The 24628-nt window shown below is 50.9% G+C and overlaps 1 protein-coding gene across 1 annotated transcript in view; it reads left to right on the forward strand.

Moving 5' to 3' along the window:
* The first annotated feature begins 22352 nt into the window (after positions 1-22352).
* The window catches only part of UBE2K (ubiquitin conjugating enzyme E2 K), a 29227-nt gene continuing 26951 nt past the window's right edge, over positions 22353-24628 (forward strand). Inside the window, exon 1 of the mRNA XM_069977541.1 lies at positions 22353-22672. Within this exon, the coding sequence (XP_069833642.1) occupies positions 22610-22672 (63 nt within the window). The 5' untranslated portion in view covers positions 22353-22609. The remainder of the gene's footprint in view (positions 22673-24628) is intronic.

Below are 24628 nucleotides of genomic sequence, written 5' to 3' on the forward strand. Positions count from 1 at the left end.
GAGTGCACCATTAATCATTTCTATAACCCACATAAACCCTTGAAGAACATACTCTCTGCACACAATATTCAATAACCCTTGAAGTCTCCTCTGCACACAATATTATGCCCTGAAAGTGATATATCGTGGTAAATACTTGAAATCGAAGTATGTTAGGAGTGATACCTTTATTGGCCAACAAAAAACTGTTAGAGCTGTGAGCTTTTGGGATTCACAAGATCCCTTCGTCAGACAAGTTCACAAATGAATGACTTACAGAAACAGCACAATATTTTAGGGATGTTACAAGCCAGAAGGGAGAGACCTCTGTGAATGAGGGGGTTAAAGGGTATATACATCACATAGATAAGCCAGGGCAATAAAAAGGACTTGTTGTAAATTAAAGGTTATTTGGAAGTCCAGGTTGGTGGTCAGTTCAGTCTTATCTGTGGAGTGTGTCCATGTAGTGGGTCATCAATCCAGGTGCCAGGTTTAATCTATGTGTTAATGATTGGAATGTTTTTATCAATTTGAATTCCCACACTTTCCTCTCTCTGTCACTCTGGAAGTGACCAATGCCTGCCAACACTTCCTTCAGAAACACAACAGAGCCATGAAACCAACAACACAACTCATCAGGTTTGTGCTTATCCATAACTATTTTTGTTTTGGGGAAGACATGTATCTGCAATGTATGGGAAGTGCTATGGGAAGCAAAATGTCTCCTCAATATGCCAATCTCTTCATGGCCAAATTGGAGGAGGAGTTCCTAAATACTTGTATGATCAAACCTCTAGCTTATTTCCGGTACATTGATGATTTACTCATCATTTGGACAGCATCGGAAGAGGAACTGCTCACCTTCCACAGCAACTTTAATAATTTCCATCCCACCATCAAACTCACACTCAGCTACTCCAAATCCAAAATCCATTTCCTGGACACAACCATTTCTATAGAGAACAACACCATACAAACATCAATCTACAAAAAACCTACAGGCCACCCAGTATACTTAAAATGGAACAGCTTTCATCCAAACCACACAAAAAAGTCCATCATCTATAGCCAAGCCCTCAGATACATTAGGATTTGTTCTGATGATAAAGATAGAGAACACCACCTATCATCTTTAAGAGAGACATTCCTAAAACAAGGCTACCATCCAATAACCATTGATGAACAGATCCACAGAGCCAAAGCCTCCTGGAACATAAGCAGAAGGAGGAGAACAGCAGGGTGCCATTGGTGGTCACCTATAATTCTAATATGAAGATCCTACAAAAGATTGCTGCTGAACTACAACCAATATTCCAGAGGGACAACAGACTGAAAGAGATTTTCCCAGAATTACCTCTTCTTTCATTCAAACAACTCCCGAATTTAAGAAACCTCCTTGTAAAAAGCGCTCTGACATCAACAACAGAGACTGGCACCTTCCCCTGCAACAACAGAAAATGCAGCACATGTCCCCACATATTACAAACAAACACAATCCGCATCCCCAACACACAGCGAGACTACACAATCACAAATGCTTTCTCATATGCATCCTCCAATGTGGTCTACATGATAAAGTGTACACGATGCCCCACAGGATTTACATTGGGGAAACAAAACAGAAACTACAAACTAGAATAAACTTACATAGGGGGCGTGGCTTAGCTATGGCGGAGTGAGGACGCGCTTCTCTGGAGCTCCGCGCCACAGACCGCCAGACTGCCTATTAAGAAGAGCGACACACAGCCACACAAGATGTCCAGGCGACAGGGTAACCCGGCGGATATCCCGCATCGGCCGCTGACCCGTTTAGCCGTCTCCACGCCGGGGATTGAGCGCTTCTTTGACCCGCATGCCCCGACACAGCAGCCCGTGCAGGGAACAAACATGGCGCCGGCAGAGAGAAGGCGCGAAAGGGGCCATGAGGCAGACGATCCACCAGACCAGGGGGTGAGTGATAATGGCTCAGCCTCCCACCTGAGAGACTGTCCGCCACTACTGGTGGGTCTTGACCCGATGCAGCCGACCCCAATCTCACAGAGAGACTTACTGTCTCCAGCAACGCCGTCAGCCGGCTCCCCCGCCGCCATTGTACATGCAGAGCTGCAGCTCTTGAGGGGCCTCATTCAAGCACTACCCTCCAAACAAGATCTGGACACTGTAGTACAGAGGATTGAGGCTGCCCAGCAGCAGGCTATAGAGGCGGTTAGAGAAGATGTTACGGCCCTGTCCACACGCACCGCTGCGTCTGAAGACGCCATTACGGCCCTGTCAGCACGTGTCACCAGTCTTGAAGCAGACTCCGCGCTAGCTAGACAACATGTGCAATCACTGACGTTGTTACTGGACGATCAAGAGAATCGGGGGCGCAGAAATAACGTGAGGGTTAAGGGGCTGCCGGAGCTCGGGCCGCACGATGACCTGCTGCACAGAGTGACGGCCATTTTCAACCTAGTTACCCACAGGCCGACAGATGCTACTTTCATGATCGATCGGGTGCACAGGGTCGCTAGACCACAAGGGGTTAATGCTCGGGGCCCTAGAGATGTGCTATGTCGGCTGCATTATTATACGGAAAAGGAGCTTGTCCTTCGGGAGGCCAGAGACCTAGGTACTATTAGGTTTGAAGAGTCCGAGATCCGTTTGTTCCCAGATGTTTCCTCCCGTACCCTGTACATGAGAAGAGTGTTGCAGCCCCTCCTCCTACTGATTCGGGACTGTGGCGCCTCTTACCGGTGGGGCCACCCGTTCCATGTTATTGTTAAGAAGGAAGAACGGACATTCTTTCTCAGGGCTCCGGAAGAACTCCCAGCCTTGTTTTCCTTCCTGGATACGGACCCGGTCTCGGTCCCCAACTGGCTTCAGGTGGATCGCATCCCTCCACCGCTCAATAGACCGCGCAGAGGATCCGGTGTTGGCAGGAGAAATGGACGGGCGACCTCCCCACAACATGACCCGGGGGCAACCCCAGAGAGGGGCCTGGGTCCTGATCTCTCGGTGGACATGCCGATGGAAGCCTGAATAGGCCCCCTGTACATTGGAACTTTCCTGGACGAGCTAGTTACGGCTTCTGTAGCTCAGTGTTGCACGACAGAAACTCCTACCCAGGACATCTTAGACATTTTAGGCACATTACAGTTTTCCTGTTTCTGAGTTATGAGGGTGGCTGGGTGGGCCAGGCGGTGGTCGTGGAGACGCTCAGCTGGCTGTGTCCCCCCCCCACTCCACCTGTGATAGTGCGGTTGGTGTTGGTTGGGGAGGCGGTCACACCCCATATATTTCCACTGGCCCTCAGTCTACCCATGGATCTTAGATCCCTACTGTGCCTGCCTTTGCCCGTAGATCTGAAAGGGAAATTGTGGCTTGTCATGGTTCATGCTGCAAAATGGGTTACCGTGTCCATTGTATTGTTGCGAAGTTTCCTTTTACATGTTCTGTTTTCTGGTTCATTATGCTCTAAGTCTTGTGCCCTGGGGGCCCTGGACTCTCCCCCCTGGGGGGGGGACTCTGGGAGGCCTCCAGTGTTGATACTATAGTCTGGTGGTGGCTGGCTGCGGCCCGCTCCCATAGTTTTCTACACCTCCTTTCTTTTCTTATCTCCCGAGGGAGCCCCTGACTGGGTCTCTCTGGCGAGATTCTTTTGGGCTTTGCCCTCCTTCTCATTCTTCTTCTCTGTTCCTTTCTCTCTCTTAGTTGTTTGTCGTTCTTTGTTTGGTGTAATCTCTACACGTGTTTACCCTCTGTGTTCTGTTTACCCTTGTTCGTTTCCACCCACCTCTTTCTCCACCCACCTCTTCCTCCTACCCCTGAACCCTTACCTCCCTCCCTCCCCCCCCTTCCATCCCTTGCCCCATTCGCCAGTGGCGGGTCTGCCTTGACCATGGCCTCTCGACCATCTGAACTTAGGCTGGGCTCTCTTAATGTGAAGGGCCTACACGACCCTGGCAAACGGTCTATTTTACGGAATTTCCTGAGGAAACAACGATTGCATATAGTGTTTCTGCAGGAAACTCACCTACTGGAGTCTAGACCTATTACTCTTTCTAACGCTGTTTTTCCCTCTGTGTACCACAGTTACTCGCCTAATTCCAAGACAAGTGGATCATGCATCCTCCTCTCTAGAGATTTGCCGTGGGAACACATAGACACTCGCACAGATGCTGAAGGTAGGATGGTCCTAGTGAAGGGCCGTATCGCAGCACACACGGTTACATTGGCTTCTTTTTACCTACCCACCTCCGGTCAGGGCCCAGCCCTGATGTCTATGCTGGATATCTTAGAGGACTTTGCTGAAGGCACTTTGCTTTTGGGTGGTGACTTCAATGTGGCATTAAACCCCTCCCTGGACTCTTCTACTGGTTCCTTTCATCTTAGTGAGGCTTCCCTGCGTAGGATAAGGCTGACTCTACACGAACACAGACTAGTAGACACGTGGCGGGTACTCCATGCAGCTGAAAAGGACTACTCCTTCTATTCTCCCGCACATAATGTGTACTCACGCTTAGACTTCTTCTTTCTCAGACATAGAGACCTGACCTTACTGAAACAGACGTGGATAGACAGCATTACTTTCTCTGACCACGCTTTGATAGTAATGACCCTAGATATGCCCTTTCTCCAACGAGCACAGTGGCAGTGGAGACTGAATTGTTCCCTGCTGCAGGATGTAGTGGTCAGACGGGCAGCAGAGAATGCCCTGGTCGACTACTTTCACACTAATGTGACCCCTGATGTGAACCCTATGAGTGTATGGGAGGCGCACAAATGTGTGGTGAGAGGTGTGTTAGTGCAACATGGGGCGAGAGGGAAAGGACACAAAAGACGCTAAAACTGTTAGACCAACTTAAGGACCTGGAGGAGATCCATAAACGCGCACCAACGACGGTTGCGACGGTTGCCCTGAGGCAAAAAAGGGATGAGTTAAGGGAGCACCTGATACATAATGCGAAGGCTACCCTGACGAAATGCAAACAATATTATTACGAGCATGGCAACAAACCGGGAAGGGCGCTGGCCAGGGCCTTACGCTCGCAGCAAGTGCGCTCTTATGTCCCAATGATTAGGTCCCCTCGGGACACACCAGTAGACGTCCCGTCCGACATTGCTCGGACTTTCCGAGATTATTATGCAGGCCTATATTCTATTGACTCCTCTAACCCAAACACCTCGAGCACAGGGTTTCGGGAACGGATACAGCGATACCTGGCGGGGTCGGGGATGCCTAGATTGGATGGGGATGCACTGGGGGGCCTTGAGCGGCCACTAACTGCGGAGGAATTCTCCTTAGCCATTAAGGAATCTCACACTGGGAAGGCGCCAGGGCCAGATGGCTTCTCGCTAGTCTATTATAAAACCTTCCTACCACACCTTAGCCCCCATTTTCTGTCAGCCTTCAATGCAGTCTCGGAGTCTGGTGAACTGCCTCGAGACACTACCCGGGCGCATATTACAGTCATCCCAAAGGAGGGCAGGGACGGTGCGCAGTGTGGCAACTACCGGCCGATATCGCTTTTGAACGTGGACTTGAAGCTGTTCACTAAAATCCTGGCAACCAGGCTTGCGGCCTTGGTGCCGGATACCATTCACTCTGACCAGGTGGGGTTCGTCCCAGGTAGGGAGGCTAGGGATAATACAATTAGAGCAATTGACCTTATCCACAAAGCTAAACTGTTGGGAGTCCCCTTGATGCTCCTCTCTACCGATGCCGAAAAGGCGTTCGATAGGGTCAATTGGTCTTTTATGACCGAGACGCTTCTCTATCTAGGACTGGGCCCTAGTTTCATGAAATGGGTCTCTGCCATTTATGGCACGCCTTCCGCCAGAGTCAGAGTGAATGGTGTCCTGTCCGGAGATCTATCTATACAAAACGGTACGAGGCAGGGTTGCCCACTGTCGCCGCTGATTTTTGTCCTCACTTTGGAGCCATTGCTGTGCAAAATCCGATCCAATCCCAACATCGGAGGAGTCTCGGTGCGCGAAACGGAGCATAAAGTGGCGGCGTACGCGGATGACTTGTTGTTTTTTGTCTCTAACCCGCTTGTCTCCCTACCCTCTGTAGTGAGGGAATTGGAGGATTATTCACAACTCTCTAACTATAAAATAAATTTCTCTAAATCCGAGGCGTTAGGGGTTGGCCTTCCGGACACTCTAGTTTCGTCGCTCCGAGCCTCCTTCCGTTTTAAGTGGGCATCCACTTTCATTAAATATCTTGGCATTTCCCTTCCATCGGATCTGAAAAACCTTTACACGTTAAATTTCCCACCTTTACTAGCCAGGATTCAGACGCAGTGTGAAAGGTGGACACGGGGATATTTTTCTTGGCTGGGGAGGTGCTCCATTTTTAAAATGACGATTCTTCCTAAGCTGCTCTATTTCTTTCAGTGCATTCCCACCCGCATCCCTGCGTCTTATTTAAGGTCTGTGGTATCTATGCAGCTCAAGTTTATATGGAACAACAGATCCCCGCGCCTCAAGAGGCACACGCTGTGTAGGCCAAAAGCCCGGGGCGGGCTGGGTTTACCGGACGTCCGGCAATACCATACGGCGGCACTGTTGACGAGGGTGATTGACTGGTGTCGACACGAGGAGAATAAGCCGTGGGTTAAGCTAGAACAATCTTTCACGACCATTCCCCTCTATTGCATCCCTTGGCTCCATCCCTCGCTCCTTACGGGATTGCGTGTGCATCCTACCATAGGCCCAACCATCCAGGCCTGTGCTTCCACGACCAGTCGCTCGTACATGTTGCCCCACAGGTCCAATTGTTACCCAATTCTGGGGAACCCTGCCTTCCCTTCCAGTTTACAAGACCCGGTGTTTAAGTCTTGGGTTAAGGCAAATAAATTTAGGATAGACACCTTCCGTTCAGACTCGGGATGGTTGACACCGGGGGAGTTACGGGAACACTGTGAACCGAGTCAGCTGGGCGAGTGGAGGATTGCACAATTGAGGCATTTCCTACGTACATTACCTTCTCCTTCCTCATATGGCACCTCCAGAACATACTTTGAGGCCTTGTGTCTGGATGTCGGCCCCTTGCGCCACTCTCTTTCTTTAACTTATGCCGCATTGCAGTCACCACCTGATCAACCTCCTCCAGACTTCCTATTGAAGTGGGAAGCAGACCTAAACTTATCTCTATCTCCACCTCAACAAGAGAAAATCCTTCAACTTGCACACAAGTCGTCTATCTGTTCCAGCTTTCAGGAAACTGGGTACAAGATTCTGACCCGATGGTATAGGGTACCTACTAGATTACATGCCATCTGGCCACACGTTGAGCCGGTGTGCTGGAGGTGCGGCACAGAGGACGGAACACATCTCCATATCTTTTGGTCCTGCCCCCTCCTCGCCCCTTTTTGGGAGGGGGTAAAGAGGGTAATTCGACAGGTCACTACTAGTACGATGGACCTCACGCCGGCGCTATTCCTCCTTCAGCACTGTGCCCTTCCACTCCCTAAATATAAGAAATCTCTTCTTAGATTCCTAATCATGGCAGCAAGAGCATGCATCCCCTTGTATTGGAAAAAGACGACGGCCCCTCCACTTTCCCTATGGGTGTCAAAAGTGAACGATCTTATGTTGATGGAGGACATGACTTCTTCCCTTCATAATTCCAATGACAGATTTAGGAACACGTGGTTTGCCTGGATGTCATTTAAGGATACCCCAGAATACCGTGACCTACTGAGGGACCCGGAGGGCGGTCAGTAGAATGGTTCGATTCTCTTGAACTCTCAAGGTACGATGGGCTGGGTAGCCCGATTGACTGGCGATTTCGGCCTTTACCCAATCTGCCCTACCCTACCTCCCCCCCCCCCCAACTGACCCCTCTCCCCTCCTGTCCTTCCTTTCCTTCTTCCTGTATCTGCTTCTGTGTCTATGTGTGTACAGTTCCGTCTTGTTAGTATGTCTGTGTCCTCCAGCCAGGCCCTTCTGGCTGTTTCTTCTTCTCTATTACCGCCACGAAACTGTGGGTGGCATATGTTTTGTTTCTTTTTTGTTTTTCCCTCCCCTTCAATAAAAAAAATTTACCGGGAGACGGGGGTGGGATGGTGCGGCTGCCGGCTAACCCGTGTGGTTCCATGGAACAATTGTATTCTGAAGATTGTATGCTCATGATTGTTATGGGTTGTTTACCCATTCATTGTCTGTTCTCTTATGGGGGCTGGGTGGCCTGTGGCCATACCGCCTTGTGTTCTTCCGAAAATAAAGAATTAAAAAAAAAAAAAAAGAATAAACTTACATAGACATACAATAAAAAGAAGTCTCAACACCCCCGTAGGCCAACATTTCTCAGGACTGGACCATAGAATAACAGATTTAGGGTATAAACCCACACACCGTATATGCAGCAGATATGCAACAAATACGCAGCAGATTTGTTGGTACAGATTTGATGCTGTGTTCAGTTATTTAGATCTAATCTGCTGCGATTTTGCTGCGATTTTGCTGCGAGTTTGCTGCGTATCGCAGCAGTAAATACGCTGCATATACGGTGTGTGGGTTTATACCCTTAAGGGTTATGGTCCTCAAAGGTCACTTCCAGAGTGACAGAGAGAGGAAAGTGTGGGAATTCAAATTGATAAAAACATTTCAGTCATTAACACATGGATTAAACCTGGCACCTTGATTTATGACCCACTACATGGACACTCCACAGATAAGACTTAACTGACCAACAATCTTGGACTTCCAAATAACCTTTAATTTACAACAAGTCCTTTTTATTGCCCTGGCTTATCTATGTGATGTATATACCCCCCCCCCCCCCCCATTCACAAAGGCCTCTCCCTTCTGGCTTGTAACATCCCTAAAATGTTGTGCTGTTTCTGTAAGTCATTCATTTGTGAACTTGTCTGACGAAGGGTTCTTGTGAATCCCGAAAGCTCACAGCTCTAACAGTTTTTTGTTGGCCAATAAAGGTATCACTCCTAAAATACTTTGATTTCAAGTATTTACCACGATATGGATTTTTCTGGCTAACACGGTACCATACTATACATTTTTCTATAACCCTGAAAGTGAGAAAGACCTTACCAATAATACCACTGCATGCAGGGCCGTTTTAATACATTGGTGGGCCCAGTGCACAGCCCTCAAGAGTGGGCCCCCCCCCTTACCTTTCTGCACATTGTATAATGTACTGAATTTGCCCCCACACTGTATCAAGAGCCCCAATACATACAGTAGTTACCTTATAACACTATTTCCACCATTCAGTGATTACATATTACATAAAAACTGCACTAAACAAAACAGAAAGATATCACCATTGATACCATTACATAATACCGCCACACCATGACCCCTATCAGTACAAGCCTATAACAGAGTGAAGTTACATCCAGTGACTCACCGGAGGCGTCTTCTCCGATCAGAGTCTGTCACCTTTTCTTTTTCTCTCCATCCAGCGTGGGCCACCTTGAAGTCTTCTCCTGGCTGTGAATCTTCTCTCCAGAATCTGCCAGACAAATATTTTAGGCTCCAACACATACAGTAGTTAGGTCCCTTGTACCCCTATACAGTAGTAACACCCCTCTGTACTCCTACATAGTTACACCCCTCTGTGCCTCCATAGTTTTAAGGTGTCCCTGTAGTATATAGACCCTCATGTGCTCCTCCAGTTATATACAGCCCTCCTGTGCGCTCCCCCATTAGTATATAGCCCCCCTGTGCACTCTCCCCAGTAGTATATAGCCCCCTGTGCTCACCCACAATAGTATATAGCCCCCCTGTGCTCTCCCCCAATAGTATATAGCCCCCCTATGCTCTCCCACAATAGTATATAGCCCCCCTGTGCTCTCCCACAATAGTATATAGCCCCCCTGTGCTCTCCCACAATAGTATATAGCCCCCTGTGCTCTCCCCCAATAGTATATAGCCCCCCTGTGCTCTCCCCCAATAGTATATAGCCCCCCTGTGCTCCCCCTCAATAGTATATAGCCCCCCTGTGCTCTCCTTAATATATAGCCCCCTGTGCTCTCCCCCATAGTATATAGACCCCTGTGCTCCCCAATAGTATATAGCTCCCCTGTGCTCCCCAATAGTATATAGCCCCTGTGCTCCCCAATAGTATATAGCTAACCTGTGCTCCCCAATAGTATATAACCCCCTGTGCTCCCCCATAGTATATAGCCCCCTGTGCTCCCCCATAGTATATAGCCCCCTGTGCTCCCCAGTAGTATATAGCCCCCTGTGCTCCCCATAGTATATAGCTCCCCTGTGCTCCCCCATAGTATATAGCTCCCCTGTGCTCCCCCATAGTATATAGCCCCCTGTGCTCCCCCAAAGTATATAGCTCCCCTGTGCTCCCCCATAGTATATAGCTCCCCTGTGCTCCCCAATAGTATATAGCCCCCTGTGCTTCCCAATAGTATATAGCTCCCCTGTGCTCCCCAATAGTATATAGCTCCCCTGTGCTCCCCCATAGTGTATAGCCCCCTGTGCTCCCCCATAGTATATAGCTCCCCTGTGCTCCCCCATAGTATATAGCCCCCTGTGCTCCCCCATAGTATATAGCCCCCTGTGCTCCCCAATAGTATATAGCCCCCGTTCTCCCCCATAGTGTATAGCCCCCTGTGCTCCCCCATAGTATATAGCTCCCCTGTGCTCCCCCATAGTATATAGCCCCCTGTGCTCCCCCATAGTATATAGCCCCCTGTGCTCCCCCATAGTATATAGCCCCCTGTGCTCCCCCAAAGTATATAGCTCCCCTGTGCTCCCCCATAGTATATAACTCCCCTGTGCTCCCCAATAGTATATAGCCCCCTGTGCTTCCCAATAGTATATAGCTCCCCTGTGCTCCCCAATAGTATATAGCCCCCTGTGCTCCCCAATAGTATATAGCCCCCTGTGCTTCCCAATAGTATATAGCCCCCTGTGCTCCCCAGTAGTATATAGCCCCCTGTGCTTCCCAATAGTATATAGCCCCATGTGCTCCCCCATAGTATATAGCCCCCTGTGCTCCCCAATAGTATATAGCCCCCGTTCTCCCCCATAGTATATAGCCCCCTGTGCTCCCCAATAGTATATAGCCCCCGTTCTCCCCCATAGTATATAGCCCCCCTGTGCTCCCCAATAGTATATAGCCCCCGTTCTCCCCCATAGTATATAGCCCCCCTGTGCTCCCCAATAGTATATAGCCCCATGTGCTCCCCCATAGTATATAGCCCCCTGTGCTCCCCCATAGTGTATAGCCCCCTGTGCTCCCCCATAGTATATAGCTCCCCTGTGCTCCCCCATAGTATATAGCCCCCTGTGCTCCCCAATAGTATATAGCCCCCTGTGCTCCCCAATAGTATATAGCCCCCGTTCTCCCCCATAGTATATAGCCCCCCTGTGCTACCCAATAGTATATAGCCCCCGTTCTCCCCCATAGTATATAGCCCCCCTGTGCTCCCCATAGTATATAGCCCCCGTTCTCCCCCATAGTATATAGCCCCCTGTTCTCCTCCATAGTATATAGCCCCCTGTGCTCCCCAATAGTATATAGCTCCCCCTCCCATATAACATTGAAAAAAACAAACACTTTTACTCACCTAGGTCCACGCGTTCCTCTTCTCTTCTCTCTTGTGGCCGCACTTCCTCCGGTCACAAGAGGCTGCACCCCCCTCACCCTCGCGCCGACGCTCCAGTGACGTCGGGCGCTAGTGGGAGAGTGCGGCCTCTTGTGACCGCAGGAAGTGCGGCCACAAGAGTGACTGACAGGGAGGGAGCCAATGGCTCTCTCTCTGTCAGTGTCGCTGCTGCTGCAGCGCTGAAGCGCCGCGGCAGCAGCGGACGGGGGCAGCGGCGGACGGGGGGGCCCTGCAGGGGGCGCCATGGAGGGGTAAGTAGATTACCCATCCATGGCGCTCCCCCCTGACAGGCTGGTGGCCGGAGCCCTGTGCGACCGCACTGGTCGCACATAGCAACGGCCGGCCTGCTCGGGGGGGCCCCTTTAACCAGTGGGCCCGGTGCACGTGCACCATGTGCCCTCTGGTTAAAGCGGCCCTGACTGCATGTCTAAATAATACCGCCACACCATGACCTCTATCACAACAGGCCCTTTAAGAGAGAACAGTTACATCCAGTGACTCTCAGGTGGCGTCTTCTCTGATCAGAGTTGTTCACTTTTCTGTTTTTTTTCCATCCAGCCCGGGCCATCTTAAAGTCTTCTCCTGGCTATTAAAGGACAACTCCCGCGGGACCCCCCCCCCCCAAAAAAAAACACAGACACACACAGACACCATACTCACCATCCCTCCGGTGACGATCGCCACTCCATTCGCCCGCCGTCCGCCTCACCGTCACCGCCGTCCGCCGTCCAGCGATGTCTCTGATTTCCGGGTCCTGGGGATGGAAAAGGCTGCCAGTGCGCTTGCGCACCGGCAGCGTTTTCATTGGCTGGAGCGCATCACATGGCTTCCAGCAACCTCAGCCAATCAGGGCTGACGAAGTTGGAAGCCATGTGATGCGCTCCAGCCAATGAAAAGGCTGCTGGTGCGCATGTGGGAATCCCCTGCGGTCTGTAGTGTCCCGGCCTTCTAGCGGTGCCTCGGCGGGGAGGGGCCTGCGGGCTCCTGCCTCTGCCTCCCTGGGCTCTGATCCTGCCTCCAGCGTGAGTCCTGCCCCCAGTCTGCGCACTATGGACGTTCCAGGCCCTGCTTCAGCGGAAGTGCCTCATCGGTTGGATCTGGACCCTCTGGCTGTCGGGCCCACAGCACCCAGGCAGCCCGGTGAGTTGATCTCTGTGTTGTCCTCTATGTCGGGGCTTAGTGGGGTGGCTAGGGGGGTCGGGGGTGACGGGGGGTCGAGTGCTCAGGCAGGGTGTGTTGGGGGGCCTGGGGGAGGCACGGGTGCTGGTTGGCAGGAGTTCTTGGAAGGCTTGCGTCAGTTGGTGGCAGGGGGCGCAGCTGGTGTGGGGACGGCTCCGTCTCCGGTGGCGGCCTGGGTTGGCGCGGCGCCCGCGGCGTCCGCGGCGCCGGGGTCGGGAACGGCCGGGGCTGGGGCAGGTAGGGTTGCGGCTGCGGTGCAGACGGATAAGGATAAAGAGGTGGACTGGGTTCGGCTGGATGATAGGGCTCGAGGGGAAGTCTATGTATGTTTTGAGGGGCCTTTGGGGGCGCATTTGAAACAGGAACTGCGGGAACGGATCTGGCGGGACGAGTATGTGGAGATTTTCTCCCTGCTCCCGCTCGAATAGTTCAATTTGGACAAAGTAAAGCGCTTTGAGCTTAAGAAGGAGGAGGAGGAGAAGCGCCGGTGGCGCCTCATTCCGCAAACGTTCTGGAACTGGTTACAAGCGTTTGCCATTTTGGCCGGTGTCATAGGCGAAAAGGCGCCCGAGAATTGTTCGGGCCTTTTTTGTTACATGGACTCAATCGGGGAGGCATACCGGGTCTACGGCAGACAGTCGTGGCTCCGGTATGACGAGCAGTTTAGGCAGCGTAAGGCGGTACGTCCCAGCATAAAGTGGGACCAGAAGGACATCGGGCTATGGCTGCGGGTCATGGGGCCGGCCAGGCTTGGCCCGTCCTTTCCAGGGGGGGCCGGGTCTTACGGCCAATCCTTTTCCTCAGGTCAGGGCTCCCACGGCGGGGGGGGGGGCAAGGCCGGGTTGTGTTGCCAGTTCAATGATGGCCAATGCAAGTACGGCACGGCCTGCAAGTTCAAGCACGCGTGCGGGTCTTGCGGGGGCACCTCTCACGGATCGGCTCGGTGTTATAGGAAGGGTAAGGGTCGAGGAGCTGGCGGTTTTGGCTCGGGGGGAGACTCCGGTGAAAGTGGGCGCGATGCGCCCCTTTCTAGGGCGTTATCCGGACAGGGCCAAAGCGGCTCTGCTCATTGAGGGTTTTTCTGTAGGTTTTGTCATACCCTCCCCTCCCCATGCTGTCCCCTTTTCGCTCCGTAACCTCCGGTCGGCCTATCAGTTCCCAGGCGTGGTTTCGGAGAAATTGGCAAAGGAGGTATCTCTGGGTAGGATGTCTGGGCCTTTTTCTGCCTCTCCCCTTCCGGATCTGGTGGTGTCCCCGTTGGGGGTTGTCCCCAAGAAAGAGCCAAATAAGTTTCGGCTCATCCATCACCTATCGCATCCGCAGGGTCTGTCAGTCAACGCTGGCATCGACCTGGAACTGTGTTCGGTCGTCTACTACTCTTTTGACGTGGCGGTGGCATGGGTGCGTTCGTACGGTAAGGGTTCTTTGATGGCGAAAACGGACATTGAGTCCGCTTTTCGCCTTCTCCCCGTACACCCGGTAAGCATGCGGTTACTGGGCTGCTATTGACCGGTGCCTCCCCATGGGCTGCTCTCTAGCCTGTGCCTATTTCGAGGCCTTTAGCTCTTTCTTGGAATGGGTCGGTTCGGGACCTGGCGGGCGTGAGATCGGTCATTCACTATCTTGACGATTTCCTGTTCTTAGGTCCTCCCGGGTCGCCCATTTGCCGTACACTGTTGGGAACCATGGAGTGGCTTTCGGGCCATTTTGGGGTTCCTTTGGCGCGGGACAAAACAGAGGGGCCGGCGACTGTCCTCAAGTTCCTGGGAATCACTATTGATTCCGTCCGGATGGAGTGCAGGTTGCCTGAAGACAAGCTGGTGGTGCTAAAACGGGAGGTGGAAAGGGCTAGGGGGGCGAAGAAGAATAAGTTGCAGGCTCTTCAGTCTCTGCTAGGCAAATTGAATTTTGCCTGCCGAATAATGCCCATGGGGAGGGTGTTTTGCAGGCGTTTGGCGGGGGCGACGGCGAGCGTTCGTTCGCCTCGACACTTTGTCAGGCTGACAAGGGAACTGAGGGAGGATCTTGCGGTGTGGGCTTCCTTTTTGGAGACCTACAACGGGAGATCGCTGGTCATGGCGCCCGTGGTGGACAGCTTTGATTGGGAGCTCTTTACAGATGCGGCGGGGAGTGTCGGTTATGGGGCCTACTGCCAGGGTCAGTGGTGCACGGGGGAGTGGCCTAAGGAGTGGCATGAGACGGGGTTGGTGCGGAATCTGGCTCTTCTGGAGCTTTTCCCCATAGTGGTGGCGGTGGTGGTTTTGGGGGACAAGTTTCGGGACAGGAAGGTTCGCATTCATTGCGACAACATGGCGGTGGTCTCGGCGATCAACTCCGGTTCGGCGTCTTCTCCCCCTGTGGTGCGACATTTAGTGCTACGCTGCTTATCTCTCAACTCGTGGGTGGTGGCGGTTCATGTGCCAGGTATCAATTACTCAGTGCCCGATTCTCTTTCTCGCCAGGAGTGGGTGCGTTTCCGGTCGCTGGTTCCAGAGGCCGCCGCGGAAGGGATCGCCTGCCCGCAACATCTCTGGCAGCTGGTTTGAGGTCGGCGGGGGAGCTGGTACGGGCTTCTCTGGCTAGAAACACGTGGTTGGACCGAGTGGGAGAGAGGATGGGGCGTAGTGCAGTCAGACGGGGATCGGGTGCTGGCAGTGCTGGCCTGGTTGGGTTGTGCTTCGGCGGCAGGCTGGTCGGTGTGTCGGGTGAATCGTTTTGTGGCGGCTCTGGCTTTTGGCTTCAAGCTGCGGGGGCATCGAGATGCCACTAAGGATTTCCATGGTCCGTCAGGCCCTGAAGGGGTTTCGGAGGGGTAAGGTGCGGCCGGATACGAGGAGGCCAGTGTCGTTCGGTTTGCTGGAACTTCTGGGCGATGGCTTGGTTAGTTTGTGCAGGTCGGAGTCGGAAGTGGCGTTGTTCCGGTTGGCGTATTCGTGGGCGTTTTTCGGGGCCCTGAGGGTGGGGGAGCTGGTGTCCCTGTCGGCCAAGAGGGCCGGGGGTTTGTTGCGGGAGGATGTGCGGCTGGAACAAGGGGGGGTGGTCTTTCGCCTGCGCCGGTCCAAGATAGATCAGGGGGGGAGGGGGCGAGATGTGTGTTTGAGGGAAGTGCGAGGGGCGGTTATGTGCCCGGTGCAGTGTCTGGAGCGTTTCCTGGTGTTCAGGGGGAATCAGGCGGGCCCTTTATTGCAGCATGGTGATGGGTCGTTTTTATCGCGGTATCAGTTCACGGCGATTTTTCGTCGCGGACTGGAGGCCCGCATTCCTTCCAAATTGGGGCGGCCACGGAGGTGGCTGGGTGGGGCCTGGGGGAAGAAGTGGTGCAGCGCATAGGGCGCTGGGAGTCAGGGTGCTACCGATCCTATGTTCGGCCTCATTTGGTATGAGGTAGTTGGGGTAGGGGGCGGGGGGCTGGCACCAGTCGACAGGTGGGTCTGGGGGTGAGTTGAAGGTTTTTGGCAACAGGTTTGGTGGCGGTGGCAAAGGGGGTGGGGTAGCAGTGTGGCGGTGGAATATGTTGCTGTTATTTACTGGTTTCTCCCTCTCTTGTTTGTGTTTTCCGGATCTTTAGGTGTCGGCCCCCGTTTAGTGTGGATTATGGGGCATTCGTATGTCAGTCGGGGGGCGCAGCGGGCAGCGGTTCGTCCGGATGGGCGGCAGCTGGGATTCTCCAGGTCAGAGGCGGTGTTGCGGTGGCTAGGGGTAGGAGGCATGGTTTGGAATCGGCTCCTCCCTGATTTGCATCGATTCGCTCGGCTTGATAGGCCGCCGGACGTGTTGTTGCTTCATTTAGGAGGTAACGACTTGGGGCGTCGCCCCTTTCGTGAATTGGTCAAGGACATCCGGTATGACTTGTTGCGTCTTTGGAGAACCTTCCCGGATGTGATGGTTGTGTGGTCGGACATAGTTCCCCGGAGGATGTGGCAGGTGGCGAGGTCGGTGGAGCGTCTAAATTGTGCTCGGGTGAAGGTGAATAGGGCGGTGTCTGCGTTTGTTGCCCGTAATGGTGGGGTGGCGGTGCGCCATCGGGAGCTGGAGAACGGAATGGGTAACTATTGGTTGGGGGATGGCGTGCATCTGAACGCCATTGGCATGGACTTGTGGGCGCTAGCGTTGCAGGAAGGCATTGAGAGGGCTCTTGGTTTGTGGAGGGGCTTGCACACTTAAGGTGTCAAGTGTGCTCGCTGTGGCGGGGTAGGGGGTCCTTGGGGTTGGTTGCTATAACGGGGGGGGGCACATAATAAGAAATGCACCCCACTTTAACTGGTGGCTCACTGGATAATGGTGAGGGGTATGGGCTCCTGTCTGGGTGGTGTCCCGGGGAGTAGTTGGTGGAGTTGGTAAGGAATCGGCCAGTGGTGATTGAGGCACGGAGGGCCCTTGAGCCTGAGGTAACCGGCTGGGGGCGGGGAGCATAAGAAGAGTAAGATGGCCGGTTCGTACACTTGGGATTCTTAGCCTCAAGGACCCCCTTCTTCTGGTTTTGGGATAATAGTTAGATAGCATATTTATGGCTATTTATGTTGATATGTTATATTGGATTGATTGTTTATGTTTTATGTTATTTATGTTAATAAACATTGGCTGCTGTGGCCATATATTTTCCAAAGAAACAGGTGTAAAGTGTATTATTAAGGGAGGGGTTGATTGGAGGGCGGGGGGCGATACATGTGTGAGATAGAAGGGTAAGGGCTGCAGCAGGGAGATCAGTTTTCCCCATGTCAAGTATAGGCCTCTCTGTGTAGTCCCCATATGGCATCAGGCATCTCTGTACACCCTAATATAGTATGACCCCCCCCCCTTAAACCCCTAAATAGTGTAGACCCCATGTGCAGCCCTTCCTGTGCATCCCCCATATGGTATCTGCACTACTACTTTGTGCAGACCCCACATATGATTTTAACTCTCAATCCCCCCTGCAGGCCCCAAGGTATCAGCCCCCTTCCCCAATATAGTAGTATTAGCCCCCCTTTTTAATATCAATCACTATCACCATATAGTTTCAGGTATCAGCCCCCCTCATATAGTAGTATCATGCCTCCTGACTCTTCTGGCATCCCCTCTTCTTCTCTTCCCTGCTCTGTGCCTCTCTGCTCCGTCGCACAGTGACGTCAGAGAGCTGGAGCAGGGGTACAGAGCGGCCTCTTGGGACCACAGGCATAACGTTGCCTGTGGTCACAAGAGTGATTAACAGCGTGAGGAGCCAGTTGCACCTTGCGCTGTCAATCAGGGCGCCCTGTCTGACTATAAGCCTGCCATTAGGCAAGCTTATACGTAAAGGGAGTGGCGCAGCACCCGACGGTGGCCCCGTCACTTGTCCGGGTTCACCAGGAGCTGGCGCCCCCTTGTGATTGACAGGGTGATGCGCCCTAAGGCCGGCCCTGATACGGGCAGTCATTTACATCAATGACATCACACAGAATAATATATATTACCATGATACTATATAATGGCAGTCATTCATATCAATGACATTGCAATTGGACTATGTTCACACATAGTATTTCCATCAGTCTTTTTTTTTTTTTTTTTTTTTTAACCAAAATCAGAAGTGGAACTGACAGCAAATTATAATGGAAAAATTTGCACAGTTTCTGTTTTTTCATTCCACTCCTAGTTTGGTTGAAAAAAGACTGACGGAAAAAGCATGTGGGAACATAGCCTTTCAGTAATATATAATGAAAGAGTTTCTATCATCTATATCTTCCTTCTCCCACTTTCTAAAACTCAACGGAACTAATCATCTTTCCTCCATCTCGCTTCACCCCTCCATCGAATCTGTCAATCACAGTCAATAGCTGCCCGCAATGTCCGCTGCCTTGGGGGGTCACCTTTGATTCTAACCTGTCTTCTAGGCATTATTCCCACTTAGCCAGAATCCTGCTCCACACTGATGGACAAGATCCTGAAACTGCTGTCTGTGAGATACCTGGTTATGTTATTTTCTTTGTCTTCAAATGTCCAGACTTATGAATTTAGTAGGATACTGACTGAAAGGACCCCTTAATATGGTGTTTTCATTACAGGAGCCACCCCTTGGCTAGGTCCTTCCCTGGAGGGATATCTGGCTAGTCCCATCTTACAAGACTCTTAAAAAAGGCTCCATGAGCTTTCTTTGCATCTTGTAGATTGTAAGCCCTTGAAGGGAGTGTCATCTTTCCCTATGTACCAGTCTGTCATTTACTTTATTCATGTTGTTGTCTTGATTTTATGTTACACTGATTTTTACAGTTATAATGTCATTGGTGAGCAACCACAGATTAATGCATCACTGAGGTTAAAGGGGAATTCTGTCATTGCTGTGGTGGCGACATATGCCCAAGGCCGCTGCTGCACTTACTCTCCCCGGCCTGTGTGCCGAGGAGAGAGACAGAAGGTAAAGGGCAGCCAGGCTAGTGGGATATCAGGTCAGCAATGTACGGAGGGGACAAGTTGTGGGCGGCCTTGTATGTCATGGTCAACAATTTAAAATGAATACATTGGGCAATGGGATCAAGTGAAGGGATTGGCAGAGGGGAGGGACAGAGTGAGGGAAAAGGTGGATTAGTCGGGCGGCAGAATTAATGATAGACTGGAGGGGAATGAGGGTGTCTGATGGAGGGCCAGCGAGGGGGATGTTATAGTAGTCCAAGTGGGAGATAATGAGTGTACCAGCAGTTTTGTGGAGTCAGGGGTGAGGTCAGGGGTTTTAGGCTGGGTTCACACTACGTATATTTCAGTCAGTATTGTGGTCTTCATATTGCAACCAAAACCAGGAGTGGATTAAAAACACAGAAAGGATCTGTTCACACAATGTTGAAATTGAGTGGATGGCCGCCATATAACAGTAAATAACTGCCATTATTTCAATATAACAGCCGTTGTTTTAAAATAACAGCAAATATTTGCCATTAAATGGCGGCCATCCACTCAATTTCACCATTGTGTGAACAGAGCCTTTCTGTGTTTTTAATCCACTCCTGGTTTTGGCTGCAATATAAGGACCACAATACTGACTGAAATATACGTAGTGTGAACCCAGCCTTAAGAGTATTGAAACACAGGACTAGCCAGATATCCCTCCGGGGAAGGACCCAGCCAAGGGGTGGGAGGCAGGATGAGGGGAAGGAGACAGTAGGGGCTTCCTGTGAGAGAATTAAACTTTAGAGAATAGTTTAGTCCACAACCTGTGTATTTGTGGACAGTCCCTCTAAATATGTAGAATGAGCCTGCTGCTAACATGAGTCCGACACAATGGGGAAGATCACAATTGGTGTGTGGCAGACCATTGGTAGTTTATGCCTGACTCCTGAGAATAAAGAACGTATACCATTCATCTTTAGGTTGAGTTTCCAGTTCCCAGGATCTTACAAACTGTGATAAGTTTAGGCCTACTAGGATCATGTAGAATGCAGTCGGTTGTGAACACGAGCTTACAGGGAGGCCCTGACTGTGCTGCCAAAATTTTCAATTGGTGTCCTTGGTGAACCTTAGATTCAGCAAAAAAGCCAATGGAGGATCTTAAAGGGGTTATTCAGCGCTACAAAAATATGGCCACTTTTGCCCCACTCTTGTCTCCAGTTCAGGTGCGGTTTGCAATTGAGCTCCATTTACTTCAATGAAACTGAGTTTCAAACTCCACCCAATCGGGAGACAAGACAGGGGGAAAGTGGCCATGTTTTTGTAGCACTGGATAACCCCTTTAACTGCAAGTATGCCAACCAAGGGAAGCGTCTTTTGACAACCTAATAATTTACCACCTGTTCTATGATGTTCGTCCACAGTGTTGCTACTATTGGACATTTCTACAAGATATTAGTATATGGTTCTGCTTCTCAGCCTCTGAATTATCAGGAATGGGAGGAATCATGTAGCAACCATACATAAAAAGGCTGTACAACCACAGTGATATCCAGTGGAAAAAGAATGAAATGTGCTGAGTTCTGTAAAATTGAAGGAGGAGAGTAGTTATAAGACACGAGCTTGTCATGAATGAGAAATCATTCAGTTTGGTGAGCTGGCTTCTCTTACTTCTGACTGCACAGTATTCATTGACACAGTAAGGTCTTCCAAATGAAGGCTGCATAGAATTAGAAAAAAAAAGGTCTGTATTTTTGTAAAAAGAGGGCCACAGGCTGCGCCAAATCATGCAGCTACAAGCTATGTGATTACATCAGTGATTACATATGTCAGATTGTGCTGACATCTAGTGGAAAAATATCAAACTGCATGGCATCATAGCGGTATAACCAGCAGTATTTCTGCAGTGTAATTTGTTTCATCCTTGCTCAGCTGCATCCACACATATTGAGATCTTTCGTTATTGCAGTAGACAGGGAATCAGCCTCTACTATGTAGCCACCTTCCTTCGAATTGCAGTAGTACTTCATTACCTATCAGATCCCTTCTGACAGCTCAGCCCACTCTCCACCCTGCTCTGTCTGTATATGTAACCCATCCCCATGCCCAGACTGCTCCTGAAAATATTTCTACCTGCAGAAGAGCAGTGATTTGGTAGGTGAGTCCATACAGTAAATAGCTGTTATACAACCCCCCTGACTCCCACTGTCTGTGTCCTCTATGTGTGTAGGTTCGCTGGTGTAGCCAGGGCCGTATTTACCACTAGGCACTCGTGGTCGGGTGCCTAGGGCAGCAACTTTCAGGGGGGCAGCACCAGGGAGCAGTAGGAAGAAAAAAACTTTTCTTTTGTTTTATTTTTTTACTCTCCCACCTCCCCTTCAGACATGCCAGTAAATCTGGTGTATTTTCTAGGTGGTGGTAAGGTGTTGGGGTTATGCATGTGGCGGAAACCAGGCTCCCATTTCTTCCCCACTAGTCATGTGCTGTTACCAGGATTGTTGACCATACGCCTACTGGTTACCGCAGGAGGGTCTGGTATCTGCTGCATGTGGTGATGTACAGTTAATGTGTGAACGCAGCCTAAGACTGATCAGATATCAATGTGATGGGGAGTGAAGATGGGGCGTCTTCAGGTTTAGTGCCTAGGGCAGCAGCAGCTGTTAATACGGCCCTGTTTATGACAACAACTTTACACGTGTTTTAAGCAAAAATCTGAAAATCAGGTCTTTGCAGTTTTCAGTTTTTTTTTTTTTGAAGCATCAATGCACAATAAATGTGTCAAAAGATGTCAAACTCAGTACAAAAAAGTGTTGTTTTTGTAGGTAAAACATCCCAAAACAAGTAACAGACATGGTTTCTGAGACATAAAAAATACATTTTACGCGTCAAAATACACTCCAAAAAAATCAATGTGTGAATATAACCATAGATGGTTGGCAAATTAGGCAGGATGAGCTGACAAGTGTCTACCAGCAGAGGGGGCTAATGAGAACATGAGGCTGATGACATAGGTCTAGACAGCTACTATTAGTTATAAGAAAGGAAACTGTTGCAGAATTTAGTTGCCCATAGCAACCAATCAGATCGCAGCTTATAGTTATCCCAGCGAAGGCTGCACAATGTAAGAAGCGATCTGATTGGCTGCTGCGGACAACCCCCTATACCCCATCTCAGCTCTAATTTATACAGTAGCTTTTTTTTGTACATAGATCCCTTTCCATAGCCAGCGCCGCGCACCACGTGACTCGTGACCGTTGCGCAGCAGCCTATGACAGCGCCGGCTCTGGCCCACGTGACGTCCCCCGGAGCCCTGTCAGGAAGTTCTTCCTGCGGCCGCCAGCGGTGCACTGCGCATGCCCCGGCCACCATTTTGCCGTGTAGTGTTGTGTCGGGGGCTCGTTCTCCGGGGCGGGGGTGGCTGTGGAAATCAGGGCCCGGGAGATCACCTGCAGGAAGGCCGGAGCGCTCGAGCTATTCATTCCGGCGTCACATCCATTGAGTAGGACGATCGGCCGAGGACAGCAGCTGAGGCAGACATGGCCAACATCGCGGCGCAGAGGATCAAGAGGGAGTTCAAAGAAGTGCTAAAGAGCGAGGAGGTGAGAGGGGCAGCCGGCTGTGCTGTCATCCTGCCCGTATCATTACAATAGCCCTGTCATGGGCAGTCACATGGAGACAGTCAGTGGGGAGGGCCAGCTGCTGACTGCCTCCCGGGAGCGTGCCCTCACATCCCATTCATATAATGAGACCTGGTGAGTAGGCTGCTGGGGGCCCCGGCTCTCTGACGCAGGTAACAAGCTGTCTCCCATCTGATTGGCCGGGAGCTGTGGCTCTCCAGTGATTGCTGGACTACAACTCCCATCAGGCCAGGCTAGATGGAAGATGTCTGGGCATGATGGGAACTGTAGTTTTGCAACCACTAGAGATCCCAAAGTTGGGGAAACACTGGCCTAGAGTGATCACATGACCTTGTGTTAAGCAGATGCCATGTGATCACTCTGGGCCAATCAGAAGCATTACCATATAAGTGGTGCTGGTTATGGTGTCCCATCTCTACATTACGCCACAGCGGCTGATCACATCGGTTTTTTTATGCTGAGGTGGGTTCCTTGTGATTGTGTGAACATGCCCTTAAAGGGCTATTCCCATCTCATGAAGTTACCCGCCCCTATCCACAGTGTGGGGGAGAAGAAGCTGATAGAAGGTCTGAATGCTGGGACCCCCACCTGTCACATGAATGAATAGGGTGCACTTCTTCTACCGCTTCATTTATTCACTATAGAGCTCAGCAATGTTTGGAAGCCCCATGAAGGATGAATGGAGTGCTGGTGGCACATCCGGAGTGACTCTATTCATCGCAGGAAAATTTTTCCTGTATTCCTGTGATGAGTGGTTGGACCTCACTCAGCAGCTTGTCATCCCCTATCCTATGGGTGGTGGTTTACATATAGGAATACTCAGTACAAGCATCTTAGGCAGAGCTATACCAGGGGCTGTACATGTACGGCCTCCAACACACAATTTTGTCACCCTTCACTTGTGTCATATTAAAGTGACTGTACCACCAGGCCCAGGCTTAAGCACTGTAGGCGGGCCGACCCACCCTTAGTGGGAGGAAACCCCAGCCCCTCTATGATAGGGTTCCATTGATTCTAATGGAGTCATGTCATGGAGGGGCTGGGGTTTCTTCCCACTAAGGGTGGGTCGGCCCACCTCCAGTGCTTCATAGCTGTCATGACGTCGTCCTGCACTTACTAACAGGACTATACACGGGTCAGATAATCCCACTACACCATGACCACATATACAGCGGCACGTATAGATATAATAAAACAGCTCTGCAGCCTTTATAAGTGATTACAGTCACATCCAATGACTCACAGGGGACCTCTTCTCTCATCAGTTTTCTCTCTCCCTTTTTTTTTTCCTGCTTAACTCAGATCACATGAAGACCTCTCCTGAATGCGACTCTCTGCAGAATATGGTGTCCCCTATTAGTATACAATATGATAATAATGTCCGCACTAATATCCATGCCCCTAACACATTAATAATGTCCCCCTGTGCCACCATATAGCACTAATGTCCGCCTGTGCCACCATATAGCACTAATGTCCGCCTGTGCCACCATATAGCACTAATGTCCCCCTGTGCCAACATATAGTAATTATGTCCCCCTGTGCCAACATATAGTAATTATGTCCCCCTGTGCCACCATATAGTAATTATGTCCTCCCGTGCCACCATATAGCAATAATGGCACTCCCATGCCTCCATATATTAATCCCTGTACCCACTATTTAGTAGTAACACCCCCAGTGCCTCCATAAAATTAAACAGGCCTGATGATATCATATCACATCCCAGCAGCTCATAGGCCGGAGGCCTGAAGTGCCTGCAGTCTGTGAGTGATTGGTGGAGCCAGGACATGACAGGTCCTGCTCCGCCATTCTATTATTTGCATTCAGAGGATGCAGTAAATGGTGACAGTCACCCCGAGATTGGGGACTGTGCAAGCGGCTCAATGTAAAGGGAACAATGGCTCCACCCATACG

The sequence above is a fragment of the Dendropsophus ebraccatus genome, chromosome 7 (assembly GCF_027789765.1).
Source record: "Dendropsophus ebraccatus isolate aDenEbr1 chromosome 7, aDenEbr1.pat, whole genome shotgun sequence".
Taxonomy (NCBI): domain Eukaryota; kingdom Metazoa; phylum Chordata; class Amphibia; order Anura; family Hylidae; genus Dendropsophus; species Dendropsophus ebraccatus.